The 22490-nt window shown below is 28.1% G+C and overlaps 2 protein-coding genes across 3 annotated transcripts in view; one reads left to right on the forward strand and one right to left on the reverse strand.

Moving 5' to 3' along the window:
- Window positions 1-770, forward strand: part of LOC111635829 (vacuolar protein sorting-associated protein 54-like) — a 45462-nt gene extending 44692 nt beyond the window's left edge. Inside the window, exons 22-23 of the mRNA XM_023380932.1 lie at window positions 69-271; window positions 345-770. Of these exons, the coding sequence (XP_023236700.1) occupies window positions 69-271; window positions 345-447 (306 nt within the window). The 3' untranslated portion in view covers window positions 448-770. The remainder of the gene's footprint in view (window positions 1-68; window positions 272-344) is intronic.
- A 324-nt stretch (window positions 771-1094) lies between these two features.
- LOC111635823 (inositol-tetrakisphosphate 1-kinase-like) lies at window positions 1095-21571 on the reverse strand. 2 transcript variants are annotated; one of them, XM_023380925.1, is made up of 10 exons: window positions 21459-21571; window positions 7661-7685; window positions 3034-3159; window positions 2840-2957; window positions 2673-2768; window positions 2561-2604; window positions 2336-2495; window positions 2195-2262; window positions 1949-2117; window positions 1095-1867 (listed from the first exon to the last, which is right to left on the reverse strand). In XM_023380925.1, exons 4-10 carry the CDS (start codon window positions 2925-2927, stop codon window positions 1323-1325), a joined length of 1170 nt encoding a protein of 389 aa, XP_023236693.1. In that variant the 5' UTR covers window positions 2928-2957; window positions 3034-3159; window positions 7661-7685; window positions 21459-21571; the 3' UTR covers window positions 1095-1322. The 2 variants fall into 2 exon arrangements, with proteins under 2 accessions (XP_023236693.1, XP_023236692.1); XM_023380924.1 differs by lacking the exon at window positions 21459-21571 and adding an exon at window positions 17645-17923.
- Between the last annotated feature and the right edge of the window lie 919 nt (window positions 21572-22490).

The following is a 22490-nucleotide window of genomic DNA, read 5'->3' on the forward strand; positions in this document are numbered from 1 at the left end:
AAGTTTTTTCCCCCTCTGATATTCTTGAAAAATTGTAATAAATCTCAATTATCTTACTATATTTTTAGTGGGAAGTAAAAGCACCAGTACCTTCCTCCTGCTTTCGTTCTATTTCAAAGCAACTAACAAAATTTCACGAAGCAGTGTCCGATCTGTTGCCTTTGGAATTTTTGCAAGATTTATTTACTCAGATACATGCAGATTTTAAAACAAAACTCCGGACCCACCTGGCACAGTTGCACGTGAATAATGACGGAGGACCGCAGCATGGGTTAGCAATTTTTTCTTCATTGTTTAAACTTTAAATTTCATTGGTATTAACTTGTAAATATTTACTTTTATAGTTTAGTAACCCAAGAACTTACATTTTATATGGAAAGTCTAAAATTGTTAAATGTAATGCAACATGGAAATATTAATATGGATGATTTGTGGCCAGCAAGGTGACACATTTGTTTTGTTAGTCCCAACTAAGCATGTTTGTGTGTAAATATGTGATTTAATGTAAAGATTTTTATTTATAAAGAATTAATGGTGCTTTATGCACACTTGCTGCAGATTCAACCATTCCCAATTTTTATTGTTGCAAGATCTCTAAATGTATTAAAATGAAATATTTTTTATTAACAGATGTACTTTTGATATCTGCAGTGCCTATGTACCATTTCAAGGAAATAAATTGTGAATAATTGTTCTGCAGGTATTGCAGAAATTGAATACACTTCTAAAATTCTATTACAAATTTATCAATACTATACAAGAAAAACAATTTAAATACAGACAATACATTGATATACAGTTTTTAAAAAAGATTCCAACAATATAATTCATCACAAAGCATTACAAGATGCACAAGACAAAATTGTGATGTAGATTTTTTTGAATTAATGCCATACAGCAATAAATTGTATACAGTATATAACATGTTCATCACAACCTTTATGGAAATAAATTTATGAACAATGATGGTAAAACTGTATATAAATTTGGCTTTTTTTGGGTCATTAACTAGAATTAAAATATGTAAATAAATTTACAATTCAGTAATAAAATAATTTTTTAAAATATTAAGTCTAAAAAAGTCACAAAGCAAATTTTGTCCACATTTTAAAAAAAGAAATTTTAATATGAAATAAATAATTCCATGATATAGTAAAGAACACCGGAATCCACATCATAAGTTCGGCCACACATCTATATAATTTAGTATATGTTGGTTCCATAATAATTTTATATAAAGCATAATTATTTTTTTAACAAGTCCACATATAAAACCTGCCAACAATTATGGCCGTTAAAAATAAATTGACAAAAAAATTCTTTTACGATTCCTTAGATGTGGGACTGGCAGTAATTGTGGCGTGGCCACGGGAATGTTGACGTTTTGTTATCCTTGGCGGTACCACTTTATTTTTCTTTTCGTCGCAGGAATCTGACGTATCAATTCCCGAATCTTCTTGACTGCTGTCTATAGGAGTTAACAACTTTTCTACAGACAGGGAATTTATTGTAGGATCTATAGACTGATTCCATTTAATATTCTCAGGCACAATTGAGGTATCAAATATATTAGGATAATCGGCTAATGGGAGGGACATATGTCCTGTTTGTTCCAACTGATACATTAGATTATGTGCTGTTGGAGAAATGCCATATGCAATTTCATTCACGTCATATAGCTTGGTTTCTGTGGAATGATCGACAGGAGATATCGAAAGCTGATATCCCTTGTAGGTCCCAGAAGAAAAAGAATGGTTAGTATGTTCTATAATTCCATTAATTTCTTTGTTTGATGGCTGCAACCTCCTGATTTCTGTGAGTATTAAATCACAGAGAAGATCGAGGAAATTATCGACGCCATCGTAACCTGTTTGTCCAGAGCAATTTTAGAATTAAAATTATAGCTATAAATTAATGGATGTAATTAAATTCTAGGAGAAAAAGTTACCTGGAAATGCATTCATATCAATTATTGCATATCTTCCAGTCCTGTTATCGACAATAACGTCAATTCCAAGTAAATTCAATCCAAGTTTCTGTCGTGTGATATCTACAATACGATCAAGGCATTCTTTATCTGGTTTGATAATAGGACAATCCTCATCAACCGAATCAAGCTGAAATAAAAATCATTAGTATGGGATACAATGTAGTTCTCTCATCTTACTAATGGCTGATCTAGTTTGATAATCACCTCGGTTAAAGAAGAAGCAGAGTGTGGTTTAGAAATATCGTGGCTGTTGAAACGGATTGTTGGATAATCTAAGATAGTTTAGTAATTAATAAATCATTTTAATTGCGACAATAATAATTTTTAACAAATTTAAATACATACTTCCAGCAGTGAAATTCTTTAGAGAAGGTCTTTCAATAACAAAATAATTAGAGCCAATTACAAATAATTTGTATAAGATAGCATTATGAATAATAAATGTTTGGGCAACACAGGGTGGGGTGATATCTTTTAGTCCATGTTCTCCAAAAATAAGAGACATCTATAATATAATAAATTATATAGAAATATATAACACAAATTTACTACTAAAGATCAAGTACTTACTTGATGTGCATAACTTAAACCATGTGCCAAAGATGGTTTACAGACTAAAAAGATAGTATTTATTATTGCCCAATTAAGTTTTATTTATAACAGATATTGAAAATTATATTACCAAAGGGATATTCAACACCTGCTGCTTTTAACTTTTTAATATTTTCTTCGATATCAGTTGACGTTAATTCTGCAAATGCTGGTGTAAATACACCATCTGTAATAATAAATATTTAATAAAATTTTCTTAATAAAAATCATCATGAAATAAGAATATACAGTACATACCTGCTTTGCCCAATTCACTTTCTTCAATGAGCTTATATTGACAATATCTATACAGAAGTTTTTCAACATTTTGTAATGGATCAATCATAATAATGTTGCGATGTTGGCCGATGTATTTCTAAAGTAAATTATGATAGTTATGACAGACAAAGTAATTCTTTTGACCATTGCTACAAAACTCTGTTGTTTGTTACCTTAAATGCAGAATATGCTTGTTTTGCTGCTTCGTCGCCACGGTCTCCTCTCACGATCACATCGGTTAACTTGTGAATGATAGCAGTGAAAGGACCTTGATCTTCTAAAGGTTTTTCCAAATCAATCTAATATTTAAATAAGTTCTTTATAAATCAAAATATCTAAATAAGTATTTATTTTCCATTGTAATTTAATTGAAATAAATTATAAACTACATGAAATAAATATGAACTAGTAGACTTGTTATTGTTATTACATCTAAATTTTATCCTTTGCAAATTATTTTGCTGTATAAGCAATTAATTGGAAGATCTTAATAGCAAAATAATTACATAACTAATAAGAGAAACACATTAATGTACTTTAATGTTTAATTAATAAACATTAAAGTACATTGTATTTTAGTAACTTCATAAAAGCAGTGCCATGCTAGTACTTTCAACACTATCAATGCCATCTTGAGGTGAAGAGCATATATGGAATGTAGTTATAAAAAGTTTTTAAAAAAGTACATTGACACATTAGAAAAACTTTAATGATGTGAAAGAATTTTAAATGCGTTCTTTTTACTATGTCAAAAAGTTAAAAAAAAAAAAAAAATGTTATAACTATGTTCCATATACATTCTTCTTTGCCTGAAGATGACATTGATACAGTGTCAATAGTAGTAGTATGGTTACTTGTATGAAGTTATTAAAGTATTTAATGCCGAAAGACAGTGTTTCTTAGTTATGTAATTTTTGGTGTCAAGTATGTATTGCTTTTGAAAAAAACAATTATCAATCATTTTTGAATTAATATTTTATACTTATAAATGAAAGAATAAAATTAGAAAAATAACAATAACAAAACTATATGTAATTGAATTTTTTAATTATATTATTAATGTTCTCTATGTATTGTTTTCAATAGAAAAACAATGTAAAAACTTAACATTTCTAACAATACATTTTACTGTATATGATTTGTTACAAAGAATAAATTATAGAACAGTGGTGGTTATTTTCTATAAAATACAAAAAATTCATTCAGAAAAAAAGTTGCAATTTATTACAGTATTTATAACACAAATTATATAAATTCAGTAATTATAATTTTTAAAGAAAAAATAAATCATTTATATAGTACAGATGCTTCTTGACTTACAATAGCTACATACCATATTTTCGGCTTATAACAGATTCATTAAAAATTGAATATGGAGATTATATATATGAAATTCAGTGACAGTAGTTATTAATCATAAATAAGTAATTACTGTGAATATGTTATTTATTTATTTAACTGCTATTAATACAGGTTCCATATAAAATTCTAATATCTCAAATTTTGAATTTTTAAATTACATAATACACCCTGTATTATTAATTTGTGTCCCATGTAAAATCAATCCCACTCACTAGAAACAAAGTGAATTTAGGCAAATGATGCTTGTTAGAATCTAACATCATTTAAACATACAGAAGATGCTCAAACTAGTGTCTTTATGCATTTATACGTCTTTGTATACACAAAATCATGTTCAGACTGAATCCTTGTGTAAAATGATGTTGATAGCATCAAATTCTTCTGCAAATGGTTTTCTTCAGCATATATTTCTGAGGTTGGTCCAGTACATTTTCCTTTTGAATATTCCTTATAAAATTTACTCCATAATGTTCATCATCTTGGTCAGTCCAATTTTAAACGGGACACAAACCCGGATAAATAATTACTAAATCTTGAACCCCAGAGGCAGTTACCTATGCTGGGTGGATGATGCCGTTGCCTGGCATCAATAGAAAGTATTGCACAGGATCTTTCTAGTGTGGGAATGGATCAAAATTCAAAGTTTAAATGACATATAAACTGTGCATCACTATCACACCATCATAAAGTGATCAGTTTATTAAATTTTTATAAACGAATGGAATTATTTTTAATTTATGATATTTCCTATTATGCTTAATTATTATATTATAATGTAAGCACAGTTTATTATACGCTAATGCTTTTCAGCTTTATATTTTGTTTTGCAAGGTATTGTTAATTTGATGGGAGAAAGAAAGTGTGTGAGAGAAACATGATCTTAGAAATTTTAATTATTAAAAAGTTGTCTTTATAAGTAACAATTAAAAATGTAAACCTTTTCAGAAATACTCCATTAATATATTTAATAACTAGCAACATAAATTACTTGCATGTTAAAGAATTAATCAAAATGAACAATTTGAAATAATTTTAAATGAAATAAATACAGTAATACCTCACTTATGTGAACCTGGAGTTACACGATTTTCAAATCTCATCGATTCGTCTTTTGTTTGAGCGCCACGCAACTCACGATTACTCACTCCCCCCACATTATTGTTTAGCTTACATGTTTTGACGTGCCGTGCGGAATCGACACATAGCTACAATTTATTTTGTGTTATTTATTTCTGTGTTTGTTATATCTAAGGAGACTCGAGAGACTATGTGGTGATTTCTTGTAACCGTGAACGAATCAAAAGAAGAGATAAGATTAACGAGAACATTTATTAGCTTAAATACATCCAACTTGGATTTTACACAAATTGCAAAATTATACCCAGACTTACGCGAATTCGACTTATGCGGTTATCACTCGGTCCCACCTATTGCAAGTTCGGGGTATTACTGTATGTATTTTATTGACTTTCTTTGCAATTTTCTTTGACTTTGTAAAAAACTTAACAAATCTTTATGATAAATTTCATAATATTTGTACTGCTGAAGGGTAAAAATTTTAAAAGCACAAAATTTGGTTAGTGAAAGTATTCTTGATATGATATAAAATGTGATTTCTTAATATTAATATTAAGGAAATTCTAAATTAATTACAGGGAAATAGCAAATTTTAATTTGGAGAATATTTTTTGATTTCTTATGTAAATTATTTATTAAATTAATTGTTAAAATTAAATAAATTAATAAATGATCACATCAGAATTAGCACAATACTCATCACTGTTAACTTATGAAAATTAAATTAAAACTATTCAAAAGAATTTTGAAATTGATATAATAATAAAATTTTATATATAAAAATTAAAAATTTTATTTCAATAAAAGAATCATTATTAGTGACAAAATGATTTTTGTGGATGCTGATATAAAAACTAATGTGTTAATCTATTTTTACCATTGTAAATTTAGAATTAGATATTATAAAAATGCTTTGAAACCTTATATTTACAAAGATTCTCCAAATATAGTTATTAAATATAATTTTATTTAGACTAACATCTTTAATAATATAATCACGTAAGACTTCTTTTGCAAAGTCTTATGCCAATTTCAAGTATTTTATATTTTAATATATGAATTTTTTGTTTTACTGGAATATTGCAGAAATTTATATCACGCTGACTTTTTAGATTAAAATAGTAAATAGAAAAGAGAATAGAAAAAAAATTAAAGAAAATGTTTTTAAAGAACAACAACTAAATTTTAAATTCAAATCAGTTCTGTAAATCATTATTCAGAAAAATTTCCAATGTAGTTGTTTGTTCAAAATCTGCCTCATGTCTATTACATTTTTTTTGTTTATATAACATTTGATACAATCAAATTCTGGAGGTGTTCATAAAATTGGTCAATAATACAGGTGTCTGACCACTTGAAATTCCTTTTATTGAATCTATTATATACTCTTGAAGAGTCTGAAGGTTCTCCATTTGAGAGACAAATCTTATCTTTAGTTGCCCCCAATATTGCAAAGTCTAAGAGGTTTAAATAAGGTTTTGGGGCTCTATGAAGACCATCTGATACCATCTCTAGCCTTTTCCAGCGCATCCAGAGCTATCTATCTGGGACCAAATACCATGTTTATTGTTTTGATACATGTACAATGTACAACATGCACAAATCATTCCTCTGTTATCAAACTCTCAAACACAACTTGTTTCTAATAAATTGTTCAAAAATTATACTATTTTCTACCAGACACACGTCCCACAACGTGCATGCATGTATGTGTATTATACAACTCAATAGATTTCCTGCATTGGCTTTGGTTAGTAATAAAACATGCAATATGTTATTTACACCCTTACACACAATAGAATGAAATATTTTGTATTCAATTTTAAGATAATACACAATTCAAAATGTTCACTGTAGCATTACTTTTGAAGCTATTGAAAATATAATTGTACAAGTATTAATAGAAATGATTCAAAATAACTTTTCAATATATAAGAAATTGTTATTTTCAAATAATAAAGTTTTAATGTCATTTCATTCATGTTTAAATAAACAATATAAAAAATTGAAAACGTTAAGCCATTGTAACAAAAATTTGTATTACAATTACTTAATAAACATGAAAAAAACCATCAGTTTAATGATTTAAAATCAATTAATATAATATGAAATTAAAAACTAAAATGTTGTTATTGATGAGGAAATGATGTAAATCTAACATTGAAACTTTTATCCAGACTAAAAATAGGTTAAATAACTCATAAATAATTACAAAATATGTATATCTTATTATTATTATGCATATACAATTTCATTTTTGAATGATTTTTTTTATAGTTAATTTGCAATTAAATTTATTGTAATAAATTGTTATTTATCTAATTTTCACTTAAGCTAACGTTTTATAACATAAATTCTTACCTTGATTAATTTAAGTCCAGCAGACCTACAAAATAAATTTTTTTTATTAAAATAAATAATACTTTCCTTTATTAATATTACAAAATAGTATAAAAATCAAATTTAGTTCATTAAATATTGGTATTGATCTATTAATCTATGCTTGTATTAAAGTAGACACTTTCATTCATACTACTTAAAACTAATACATTCTTACCATCACTAAAATTTTATTAATTCACTTATTCACTATCTTTATTAATAATACAGAATTCCTGATATGCAGATATTTCTATTGATAATATAATACATTATAAACAGTTTTTACTGCAGTTTAAGAAAGTAACTATTCTTTAAATTTATGAGAACAAATTCAAAATTAGCAGAAATTTAGCAATTAAAAATACAAATAAAAGTTTATACTTCGTAATAAATTACTCCAAAAATATCCTTAATTGAATTCAAAATAGTTAAATTAAGATAAAACATTGTAAACTAAAACATTTGTTATGATCAAACTGCATTTGTTGGCAATATTTAATCTACTCCAAATTATAATTTCTTATAAATTTATATAAATCTTAAATTTTGAAAGATGAATCTATGCTCCTGTTCTAATTTTGACAGATCTCTGCTTGTATGAATCTACAAATGACTTTTATCAGAAAATATGTATAAATACTGATACTTAAATTCTTAAATAATACCTGATTGTACAAACATAATAAAATATAGATTTACAAATTACAGTTTATTCTAACTAATATAAACATAGATAGATTTAATAAATAAATTAAAATTGAAGGTCAGATATTCCAACAATCACAACTACATGTCAAATTATATGAATAATATACTGGATAATTGTAATTAAAGTATCCCTATTCAACTCTATCTAGAAAGTTATTTAGCAGTCCAAATGTAATCAAATCTGGTATAGTGACATTTAAGGGTATGGTATGTTTTACTATTAAATTTTTTGTATGGACATGTGGAAGATATTTTCATACAAAAAATTTACTAATAAAACGAATAATTCATCATTATGGCACTTTTGGCACTGCAAGCAACCAACATTTTATTTGTACAAGACACTTGTGCTGTACAGAGACCTTAGCAATGCAGAGAATAATTTTCAATGTGATCCCCATTTTGAAGATGTAAAACCTGAAGGAGATAAAGAGTGTTTGACAGCTAACCATACATGATCTGCTGTGATGCTTCTCACATAGTGTAATATTGTCTTTCAAGGTTACTAAATTTATAATATGTCCTCAATAAACCATACTTTTTAGATACCCATACAACCAAAAATCATAGAGATTCAGAGAACAAGATGGCCAGGTGTAGGAAACACACAACTAATCAGTTGTCTAATTTCATTTAATATCTCAGAATGGGATAATAATTAAGTAATGAAATTTGGCATGGTAACTTGTACATAAGGGGCACTGATGCTAAAGTTTTAACAGTTAAAGATTGAAGGGAGTGTCATGTCAGTTATCAGTGAAATGTTGCCACAGAAATTGCTGTATACAGCATCCAATATGTGGAAGCACCACCATATTGCATGCAAATGGTTGAATAAAGGTCATTCTGGCTGTTACAGTTGGAGTATGACAGATGTTGATAATCTCTTGCTATCTTGGGCCATCACAAAGCATGACACAAGCCCATTGGGACTAGCTTCTTCATAGAAAAATGGTCCAAGAATAAATATGGCTGTAAATTCACACCAGATTATTTCAGGTAAGTACAATAGAATCTACTGGAAAACACTCGTGTTTTCCATACCCAAATACAACAGTTATAGGTGCTTACTATTCCACTGAGGTGAAACCTGGCCTCGTCATGCTGCAGGATATTTCATGGCAGATCACATCCTCTTCCATTCTGACAAGAAAGATCAATGCAAAGATCAGTTTCATTTCCCTGTTGGCAGCAAACAACTACTATGCTAGTTGTGGCTTATCTTGTATGGATAACAATGCATGAAATTTCTCAATACCTTCTGTGAGTTTCCAGACGAGGTTCGAACTCGAGTAAACCGTGAAATTCTTGAACAACACAAGATGTAAACAACGAGACTCGGAACTGTTCGAGTATGTGTCAAACTATCTGTTAAGGTCTTAGCGGAAGACAAACTCTAACACGAGCACTCATAAATAGGTAGATCATTGACTCACGTGTCTATAAAATGTTGGCTGAGATAAACCTTTTCGAACAAAAAAAAAAAAAAGGGAAATTTTTGATAAATGATAGATGAAAATGATCGTTAAATTCTTAGACATCAAAAAATGGTATAAACAACGGCCTGAGTTATGAGTGCAGGTGTTATTGTTTTATAAACAGTCACCGAGCAGAGTCGACAAAGAGGTATCAGATGGACACCTCGAATCAGACCTTTCCCGCGACCCGAAAAGGTTTCATCTTGCACCTGGAGACAAAGGAGAGACCAATCGGGAAGCGAGGAATGGGACGAGGGACCAATCCGAAATGCGAACAGTGGGGGAAAAACTATAAAAATCGGAACTTCAAGGTCGAAAGAGAGTCTCCTCCGGATTAAGCCTACAGTGGTGATTTAAATTGTGTTGTGCATCCGCCGATCACCGAGGACGCCGCAACGTAACAACGAACTTCTGCTTCGTCCAGATATCTTTCTCGTCCGCCCGAACTGCGACCCATCACACGAACTTTCGCCGTTCCCAGGAGCACCGAGATTTTGGAATTGTCCATTATCGATGTAAGCATGAATTCGAACAAATAAACGGGTTTTATCTTGTAAAACACTTGTACATCATTTGCCTCCTTCGCCACCGCCCACATACGCGGTTTCCCTTAGGCTCATTCTGACGCGAGATAAACTGTATCCCCCTTAACGTCGGCAAACTTACACTTCCACACTGTGCCATAAGATATATCCAACTACCAATGATACTGCATATGCACTACTAGAGTCTGCAATATTATTCATTGACTGTCAAACAACAGCTGTGGTAACATCTTCAATGACTCATGAAATTATAAGTTTGTACCATCAACTGGATTGAATCCCAGACATCCAGTTCTTCAAGCAAGCATTCTTCTAGGAGCTTATGGATGATCCTCAGCAGAAATTCTTACGATATCATTCTCAAAGTAAAGTTGTGCATTTTGATTTTCATAAAATAGCTTTACAGTTTTACAAGAAATGCACATTCTGGCACGATGATAGCTGTTGTAGCTGATAAGAATGACATTTAACAGTTGTGGCTACTTTCATACCCAAAACTTGGCTGACGCATGCTCATGCAAAAGTTTTTTTGTTGCTTGCAGTACCAAAAATGCCATAGTGGTGAGTTATCATACATAGAAATGTCTTCTGCAAGTTCTGAAATGTCACCATACCAATTTGGTTGTATTTGAACTGATAAATATATCTCTAGACAGTGTTGAATAGGGATACTTTAGTTACAATCACTTGATAGTTCAAAATAGGACAATGAGTTTGCTATAAATTGGTACAAATAGAGTACAAATGCAAAGACTAGCATTATGACACAAAATATTAACATAATGATCAGCATATAGATTTGGTTTTATATTTTGTTTAAATATTTTAGATTTTATAATGAAAGCTTTTTACTCATAGGTAAACAATCTCTTACCACTACTACTACATAGGAAATTTTTAAATACTCTAGATATACACGAGCAGAGTGTAACCATAGCAATCATTTGCCCTTACTTCTGCTTAGTATTAGGCAGCAATATCAAGTAAATAGAACATAATCCACCAACATGATACAATTACATACCAACAACTACATACACACTTTTAAAGAATTTTTTCACATCTGAGTAATAACAGAATTATAATCTAAAATTTAAACATAATAAATAAATTACTATAAAATTTTTAATATGGCAAATCTCAAATTTAAATTTACTAACAATGAATGTAATATTAAACCAATCAAAAAAATATTTTACATAAATAAGTTTAATATATTCTTGGAAGAATGAAATTTTTAACAATATAATGTAGTTGATCCTGCACTGAAATGATACTTTGCAGATAAGACAGACATTCTTGTTATCATAATACAGAAAAATAGAAGATAAATCTAATAATATTAGATGATTATATTCTATACATTCAAATAAAGTTTCAGGAAAATTTTTTTATTACATGAACATAAAACGTTAATTGTAATTTTATAGAATTTTAAAGAAATTAAAATATTTATAGAAAAAATTTATACATTAATAACAAAATTCCATAATTTGAATAATTGTAAATACAATAATGACTAATTAAAAAAAAAATGTTTGTCTAAATATTTAGAAAACTATTTTGACTATTACAATTTGAAAAATAACAGTAAAATAATTTGATATTTGGCAATATTAAATTAAGATTAAATAATTTCCCTAGCTTAATTTATATCAATGAAAATGAAAACTTATTTTCAATAGCATTTACAATAAGATTTCAATTAATACATATGAAATACATGTATTAAAAATAGTAACAGGACAGGAAGTGAAGTAAAAAAAGTAATTAGAAAAACATTTCTGTTTGAAACGATTCACACCAGTGAAAAATTTCCAAGGTTGGCAAGAAATTATCAATTCAAGTCTCAAATATTATTTCAAGTGAATAATGCATAAATAGGAATTTTATAAGAGTTTAAAACAGAACTGTCAATGAAGAAGGAAATGAAAACAGTAAGCAGGTAGATGTTAAATGCTTATTTATACAGTAATACTTATTTTAATGTAACAGTATCATATTGCATAACCAATCCAGTAATAAAATAACTTTGTCATCATATTTTTAATTCTCTTATGCATGTGATTTTCATTGAAAATACATAACTAAATTAATCATCTTTTACAAAAAACAATGCTCAATTTCTTTTATATTTAATTTTTTTGAGAAATTGCTAAACTTTATTAATTCATTGTTCTTAATAAAAAAAAAATTAGTATAAAATTAAATATCAGTAAAATTCAATTATTAAGTCCCTCCTCATATCAATCAGTGTTTAAATAAAGATATATTTAAAGCTAATTTAAAAAAAGTGTGTTACTAACAATTTTAATAACCAAAAATAGGGTAAGCCTGTTTAATGTTGTTATTGTAAATATGACACTTAACTATATTTGTTCCAATAAACTAATTTCTATAACCTAAACTCCAATTTCTTATTTGCATCCAGAAAGAAAAGTAAACTGCATTTAAGACGACATGAAAATATTATATCAGTGATCTCATTCTTTTTTTTTTTATAAAAATCTAACAACATTGTTAAAGCAGAAACAAAATATTTCTTTAATAATCTTTAAAATTTGTGTGTTGGTTAAATACATAAAATCATATAAAACTATGATACATATTTCCAAAAAATGACAGTAATTAATAGTAAATTAGTATTAAAAGTAATTACTGATACAGAAGTATCAATATTGCAAAACAGATCATCCAGTACTTAGAATTTTATATTGACCTGTTAGTTTCTGAATTATAAACAACCTCATTTGTAAACTTGATTGTAAACAGCTACTTCTTTTTATTGATTCATTTGTGGATCACCTTTCATCCACTGCAAAATATGTTCTTGTAAGTGATGTAAGATATAAGTATCTTAGTTATTTTGGGTTATTTTCATTTTAAAAATATGTTAATATCAAAAAAGTAAATAAATTATTATTTTAGTAATATTTGCTTCTTTAAAAATATTAAATATATACCGAAATAATACCAAAAAATTGAAATTAATATCTTTATAATTGATAAATGCACTCTCTGTACTTGTTAATGAACAAATGTATGAGAATCTAAGGAAAATGGAAAAAGAATCCTCAAAATATTTCTAATTAATAAATAATTTTAAACTTTTATAGTTTAGGTTAAGTTATAGTAATTTAAATACACAGTAACAAGTTTCTCAATTTCATTAAATAACTTAATCATCTTCAATTTTACATGTTTTATTTAAATAAAATAACACAACCATTACATTTATCTATTATAATCATGTAAAATTTGCTACGTTTGTTCCCTTTTCTTTGACTCTGCAAGATGAATTTTAATTATTCAGCATAATTGTTTATTGCTAGGCTACTACATATTCATGATGCACAGAATATGGTTTATTTGTATTACTTTTTTTGATTATGAAAGTTATACAATTAAAAAAATGTCATATTATTATTAATTTAGTTAAACTGATAAAATATTAAATAACTTCAATTTACAAATAATTTTTTAGATTCAAATATTTATCTAGGAATATCTCAAACATGAGAGAAAGTTGATTTTTATTTAAATAAAAATTAAAAACAATGAAAACAATTTTGTAATTATTTCAACGTATCTGCAGTTTTTGTCAAACAACATAGGATATGCCTGAAGAGAGAATAATAATAATAGTAATAATGAATTGTTTGGGATCTGTTACTAACTTTTATTCAGGGTGACTCAACCAAGTATGGCTGTTTCTCTTAAATAACTACTACAACATACATCAGATCATTGTTTACATACAAAATATTAGTTCCTAAATTATTTGCTGATTAATAATAAAACTAGTTTATATAAAAAAATTATTAACAATTCTACATTTTGTAGGGAATTATTATCCGGAATTAAAAGCATTATCGAGAGATGATGATTTAGAACAGCAATATATTTTTGTGTGACAATTATGTAACTATTTTTGCTTTAGCATTAGATGCTAATTCAAAACATCCTGTTTTTCCTAGAATATTCCACACCTTAATAAATTTTCAGAAATAAAACTGCAATGATTTTATTAAATGTAAAGCACACCTGTACTTGTTTTTATCCATTTAAAACACACATTTTAGCTAAAACACAGTGTATATTTTTCAGGTTTTTACCATATACATTTTTACATCTGTAAATATCAATAATTTCAAGTTTTATAAAGCAGTTGAAGTTTTAATAACAATAAAAAGTATGTAATATCATAATTACAAAATTTTTTTTCTAAATTTAGCATTTTAAAAAATAAATATTATTTATTCCCAAGCTTACAATAAATATTGTATTTGTAACGCCTTCCAATTGCCAAAAGTTAGATCGAAATTTTCGACAAACTCATTAATGATCGATTAATAATCGATTTTATTGGCGCCACGGAGAATAATCATCAATAAGTCGAGCTGGATTCGTCAGAAAAAGAAAAAAAATACGACTAGTGCTTATAAAAATTCAATAGCCTCCGTCGTGACTGAAATATATAAAATTGCTAGTCGCCGAATAAATTAAATTATTCTAAGAATGTTTGCGAACGGCCGGAATGCCGAGTGGTTTAAGTGGTAGCCTATTGTTCGGATGGGCCAAAAACCCCATGAATTTTTCGGTGGGGTGATCCGTTTTAATATGCTTGGCCTCGTCTCTCACCATCCGGTTGTCCCATTGTAAGCCTGACTGAACCCATAATGGGTTTGCTGAAAGTCCCTCTTAAACCCAAAGAGCAAGAAAAAATCTTTAAAAAAAAATATATCTTTGCTAATTAGAACCTTTGATATTCATTTACGAGGAAAGAGATAAGGATCAGATTTATTTTTAAATTAATTTATCGATACTAGCTGATAGATTTCTAGAGAAAATGCAATAGGTTGAATGAAATATCAATTATCAGAAAGACGAAAATTGAAAGCACTGGCACAATAATGGCGTTGTCTTATTTTCAAAACGAATTTGTCAAGAATTCATACATTATGTTATTAAAATAACAAAAGACATCGCTAAATCAAAACAACTTGCAAGACAATGAGTATCGCTCAGTAGATATATTTTATCGATATTTTAAATTTAGAAGCAATAGATAACTTACGGTTCATGTGTAAAGGTCTAATCTGATTTATCTTTCAACAATATTAATAATTATCTTTTATTTTATTTTATTTTTTCTTTAGAATTGTGTAAACAGTGAGTCGCCACAATACGTAAACAACAGATATTTTGGACGTCAAATCTCTAGTTTAAACTATTCGTAATTAAAATATGAAATAAAAAGTAAGAATAAACTATTATTTAACTTGTATAAAACAAGAAATTTGACTTTATTTTATGATAAAAATACGAATAAACAATTAATAATAAGCTCACTTCTAAACAAATATATAGTTATGCCGTACGGCAATTGAATTTTGAATTGAAAATTAAATAAAAATTCAAATTTTTATAATTTTTTTGAGTTAATAATTACAAAAACACGTGAGAATTTTTTAAATTGCNATTTTTCCTGGAAGATAAAAAGGTATCACAGGAATAGTTTTATTTCCTGTAAACATTGCTTAATCATCTTAACATTCCTATTTATTAATTTTCATAAAATTTCTATTGCTCATGTTACAGTGCACATATTTTAAAAATTCACTTGAAAAAAATTTAATGAGATTTTTAATTGAAATAAACTTTAGACATGAGATAACTAATTTAAAATAGTCTGACCTAACTATTTATTAAAAAAGAAATCATTCCATTTATTAATCAAATTTTATAATTTACAACCTAGTTTATTATTAACAACAGTTTTTTTTTGTTTTGACAGTACTACATATGAACAAAGGAAGCTTATTGTTAAAATTTTATTCTATAGGAAAAAAGTGGAGATACATTGATTCCTTCTTTGTAAATTATTTGTGTTTTCAAGATATAAATTATTATAGAGTAGACACATTTCAATATAAATTTTGTAGAAATTTATTATTATTTTTTTTGTTTATATGAGGACAAAATATTTTGTTTCAAAAGTATTAACTAATTAAAATGTCTACGTCATTATTCATTATAAACGAACAACTTAATTTAATCCCAATACTTAGAAATACAAACAGAACTTTCGGAAAAAAGTTTTAAATTTAAAACTTTTCACGTGCATTTTCTTAAGAATAATTAATACATTTAGAAAAGATGAAGTTTATCTGTTGTATCACTAATAAGTGAATTAAATATATAAAAATTGTATACAGTATCAATTAATTCAATACTAATTTTTATTAGACAAGATAGAAAATTATTAGGTATCATTCATTTTCATAAGAACGCTTACATTAATTATATTCTATCGAGCTCATATTGGCCAAATAAAATATTTATGTATTGCTTAATATTTTAAGCTAAATCTGGAGAAAACCATTTATACATTTAGAGCAGATGCCAGCTAGTTTTAAAAATGTAGAAAGACAATATAAATTTACATTGATGTCACAAGTAATAAGACTGCAGAATATATAAGAAGTAGGCCAATAAATTATCCAAGGTCTACAGAATGAAAAACCAGCCTAGCCTATATTATAAATTGCACATTGAGTTTAAAATATATTCCTCGTTTAGTCTAATGTATTGAAAAACTCAAACTGTAATATTTGTTGCTATTTTAATTGGATTATAATAATTTAAAAAAAGGGGGAATATTTCAAAACATGATTACGTTAATTAGATGCTCGGATTAATTTCCATATTTAAATTATGGCCGTACGTATCATTTTTCTTGTTTTTAAAACGTTATCATTTTTTAACTACACCAATAAGAATTTTTAGAAATATAAGAGAAAATTCTTAACAGATGGTGCGAATACGCGATATTATCGTTGATTATAAGTAAAAATTTAAATAGAAAAATGAGAAAAACGAAAGAAATGAAGCAAAAATTCCAAAGAACGAAGGCGTGGTTGACCATTTCAACATAATGTTTGACCCAAAACGGAACAGGGCGAGTCTCGTCTTACAATATGAACCCATGGAGTTGTTATTTTACTTTCAGACAATGCGGCTACACGTCTAAATAAATTTTCAAACCGTACAGTTTAATTTGTTAAGAGAAAAAACAACGGTTTCGGGTCATTCCACTCGACAACATAAAGCGAATACAAATACACAACTTTATCGTTTAGTCAAGTCAAATTCGCAAATTTCTTTTACCGAAGGTAACAAAAAATTTTTTTAAATAAAACATTTTAAAAGAAACGAATTAAGAATCTCACCTTAATATCCTAGTAAATTCGGGCATGTTAAACTTTCTACTCTTCTTTTCGTTCCACCAATAACCAATACGTCGAATCGGTTCCATCGTGACAATTATCGTAAATTCTCAAACAAAAATTTAATTATTATATTAATCTATTAATGTAACAATTATAGATCGTTCTTTTTTCGATCACTTAACAGCTGACTTTCTCGTTATTAATTCGGACGTGTGTTTTGTTGCCATTTGTGACAACCGAAGCCATATCTAACCAACGTGCGAATGCCGTCCGCGAATGCCGGGAAACGGCGCGAGACATAACCGGACGTGACGTCATAGGAATTGACGGTGACGTCACCTATCTACTATTTCAATCCCGGAAAATTTTTTTTTTATTTTTATTTTTTATTTTAGGAGAGAAAAATTAAATAAACGCGAAAAGTTTCTTAATAGAAATTTAATTGTTTAAATTTTGTAGTAACGAAATTTTAATAATAATTCTGAATTATGTAATCCGTGCTTTCGTCATCGTTTCCAGTTCCTATGTCCTTGGCAATATTCGTGAATTGGTTCAAGTACTATATTTTAGAACGTTGGTAATCTTTTGGTTTCGTAATATGCTATCAATGGGATGTTATTTTTGATTTATCAGCTTTTACATACTTCTAGATCAACGAACAATGGTCTTTACAAATCCCCGCACTTCTACTAAACTATTTTGCTTTATCGTAGCAACAGAATTTATTTTATCCGAAATAAAAAAACCGTAATAGAAAACTACAACTAAATAACATACCTATAAAATCAATATTTTAAATTAAATTTAAATAAATTTCGAGTTTATTTAAAGAAGCGAAGAGTAAAAATACAACAAACTTTTAATTACCGAGTCAATATTGATCCCGAAATCTTCAATAAAGTGACTAATAGATCGGAAGTGTGAAGTGTATACGAAACTTCCTGAAAAATATTTAAAGTAATTCACTCGAAAGCTAGTTTCAATCAAATAACCGTAGCGTAAATAATATGTTTATATCACACACCTTGAATATTATCAATGGGTGATAAGATATCATTGATCGGGCAGCATTTATTTTATCGTTAATTTTAAAACCACACTTCTATTTAGTTATAAAAATCGATTTAATAGCAAAATTATAACTTTATAATTTTAAATAACACGCTATTTTATCATCATTTTAAAAAGCTGGCAAAAGGTAAAATATTGGCAAAAATATTAAAGAGAATTTCTACATTTTCTATCATTTCAAATGGTCAGTTCGAGTTTATGAATCATTTTGCCATCTTAGAATGTAAACTACACAAGGTCAAGAATTAGTCACTCAATAACTTATAAAGATTACGCTATATCAGTCCTTCAAATTATCATATAATTCGAATAACAGGAGAATAGTCTAAGTTTTATGTAGGTAATACTGTAGCGTGAGAACTGAAATTTATTGAGAATTGATAATGATGATGTGTGGGTTGTCTATACTTGTACTTTAGTTAATAACCGTTGATGAAATACTTAATTTTTTTTTTCCTTAAAGATGCTGATTTTTCTATTATTCGTTAAATACTTTTGTGACGTTTTTAAGTTGTAATAAAAACTGATTAAACGAGTCGAACGTAATAAAGGAAAATAGTTACTAAAGTAATCCATTCAACCATGTCTTAACGACATTTCCCTTATAGACTGGCATCCATCCAAAAATATTTTCATTTCAATTCATTTTTTCTCTGTTCATTTTCTATTGTTTTCCGGTAATACACTCCTACTTGATCTAAGTAATATTTTTTCGTCACCTGTAATATTCTTAGGTATTTTTTTCCCGCAAAAATCTTATTTACAGTAAAACCTCCATTATCCGGACCTCCATTATCCGGATTTTCGATTATCCGGACTGTTCAAAATAAACAAAAATTTTACGAATTTGCTGATTTGCACTTGGCGAATTACGACACTGTTTATGTACGTGATGGAATGCATAACTTTTTTTGTTTTAACAACGTCTCACCCAGCACAGTGGTCGTAAACTCTTAAATATATTTTACGTAGTAATAAAAATATAACTTGACATACGTACAGTATTTATAAATAATTTATATTGAAATTACATCATTTCTATGACCAAGGGCGGCGTAAGGCATGGACGACGTGGGCCACCGCCTATGCCTCGCGCCTCGAAGGTTTATGCATTACTTAAAACCTGCGAACGCGACGAAAAAATTTTACTCGTCATAAAACGATNACAGTTTTCTCGCCCTCCTTGCTTTTACTTCTAAAATACAAGACAAAATTACTAAAGATGTTCACGTTTTTTACCTTATATTTTAAATAAAATGTATACAAATTTAGCTGATTTTTTTTGCAGTTAATTATTGTAAACTATTATTAAAAAATTTAATTATTCTGATAGTTGATTTTAATGTAAGAAAATGAGATACATTCCAGTATACTGTAGGAATTATCACACGTTTGTTAGGAAAGTCTGTAAAAATAATTCTTCCTAACTTTAATTTATTGTTTAGGATTCATCAATCAATTACCTTGGAGCTATTTCAGTTCTATTCAAATATCCTAGTAACATTACATCACACAAACTATCCTCCGTTCTTCTGTTCATATATGATAAAATCGACTTTGATTTATTCACATTTACACGCAACCCATAATTATCAATTACGTAAACGTGGAATTGTATATCAAAATAATTTAATAGACTTTGTAAAGAACTAAAAACTAGTTTGCACTTTCGGAGAATATAATTCCATCGTCTTTTAGAAAATAACAATAGCCATCCTCTTTCTTTCTTCTTCTTTTTTTTTTTTTTTTACATTTTATACGAGCTTACTCATTCCGTGGTCTAATCGTATGTACTTAGGCTTTAACTGAGGAAAATTTGTATGGATGCTCTAATAATCAAATATCAATTGGATAATTCACTCAAAATTCATCTTTCAGAAATTGTTTCCTTGTTGCATTGCATCATTCACGTGGCATTTCATTTAGCAACAAGAAAAATGAGCTAAGTCACCGTGAACTTTCTAAATTCTAAGCAGAAATTTCATTTAACATTATTAGTTTAATTTTCTAATAAATTTCTCAATAAATACTGAAATCGCAATTTTATAACTATTTAGTCATTATACATTTTTATTCATAGAATCATCCTCCTGAGTGACATTCTTACAACATTATCATTCCATCAAATATGATTGATCTTCATTATCGATGGTTACATTGTTTTCTACAAACCTAATTTTCTATATTCATATTTAATTAAGATCTCATATAATTTAACATTATAATCTTTTTTATTATTATTTTAATAAAGTTTCTTGATATTTTCGATGAAAAGAAATTTTGGTACGAAAAAAATTCTTGGTTTTAATTGTGAAAAGATGACATTTTATTACTAATGAACATACTGTACTTACATCCAAGTATCGAGAGCTAGAAGTTAGCCAATAAGCGTTCACGTATCAAAAGTAAAGTGAATTGTAATTGGTTAACTTCAAATCTTGATCTTTGTTTCTGAATACGGCCATATAACAAAATTTAAATATTCGAAATGAGTAAATTTAGAGATAATATAAAAATTTCTTAATTATTTTTGCATTTTATTCAAAAAAAAAAAATCTTACGTATTAAATATTGTAACAGAAAATCAGAATAAGATATATTGTAATTAAGGACAATAGCCTATTTAAAATTCTATTAACTTAGATAAATCTAGTGAAAAAACATTAGACAAAAAGTTCAGATTTTTAAGCAATTGCTAGCGCAATAAATTCGAAATTAAAACACTTGTGTTCTTGATTGTTACCTGATAATTTTCGTGATAAATATCCAGAAACCGACTTATCTAGAAGTACACTAAAGCCGTACTTACAACTAATAGTCGAGAGTTAGAGCTAGGAGTTACCCAATAAGCGATCACGTACTAAAAGTCAGTAGCGTAGCGTAGTGGGGGCGGCCCGCCCGGCCGGCACTTTTTAGGGGGCGGCAAAATTTCACAATAAATAATAATAATATTTTGTAAGAATTTGAACCATTTTATTTCATATTTTCGTCCACCTACGACTCGGACCGATTGAAATGAGCACGGAATAGTGTTACCATCCATCCGGATAGTCCTGGAATCGACTCGCCGGATATCGTGCGCAACCTGTTGACCTTTTATTTATTTATTTATTTTTTTTTTTCTTGTACGAATTATTCGTATATATATACACCTGCAATATCCAATACAGCTAGGTCACTTGCGTTACTCCTATCCAAGTCTCCCTAGTCGCTAGCTGTAACTGATTTACAACCAGCATGCACTGCACATTATTCTTCGCATTGCAAAATGACATACGCATGCGTCAGGAACTTCTATTCGAACAAACCTCACCTGCCGCCCGGGTCAGCGATTTTAATAAGGTGGCAACACTAGCACGGAATTTTTCATTACTTATTCTGTGATGAAACTGAATTTGTTTTTTAAATTGAGATACCTAAATAAAGGGGGGCGAAATTTTCCTCCGCCCCCTGCGGCTGACATCCACGCTACGCCACTGCTAAAAGTAGAGTGAAAAAGTTAGAAAAATTATCAAACTCTTGGATCTTGTGAATAAGGTAATAAGAGGTCGTGTAGGGGCCGTGACTATTCTCCTTTTAAATTGTTCTGTAAATGTATAACAATTTGTTTCTCAAATCTTTGTAATCATTAACAAATTGTTATACATAGTAAACAATAAATAAAGTAATATATATTAATTATTTGATTTTCTATATTTTATATAGTAATGTCGTGTAAGAATATTTTCATAACTGTAAAAGTTGTTATAATGACATACAAGTAACCTTAAATGCC

Source organism: Centruroides sculpturatus, unplaced genomic scaffold (assembly GCF_000671375.1).
Source record: "Centruroides sculpturatus isolate CEXI.00-Female unplaced genomic scaffold, Cexi_2.0 scaffold983, whole genome shotgun sequence".
NCBI lineage: Eukaryota > Metazoa > Arthropoda > Arachnida > Scorpiones > Buthidae > Centruroides > Centruroides sculpturatus.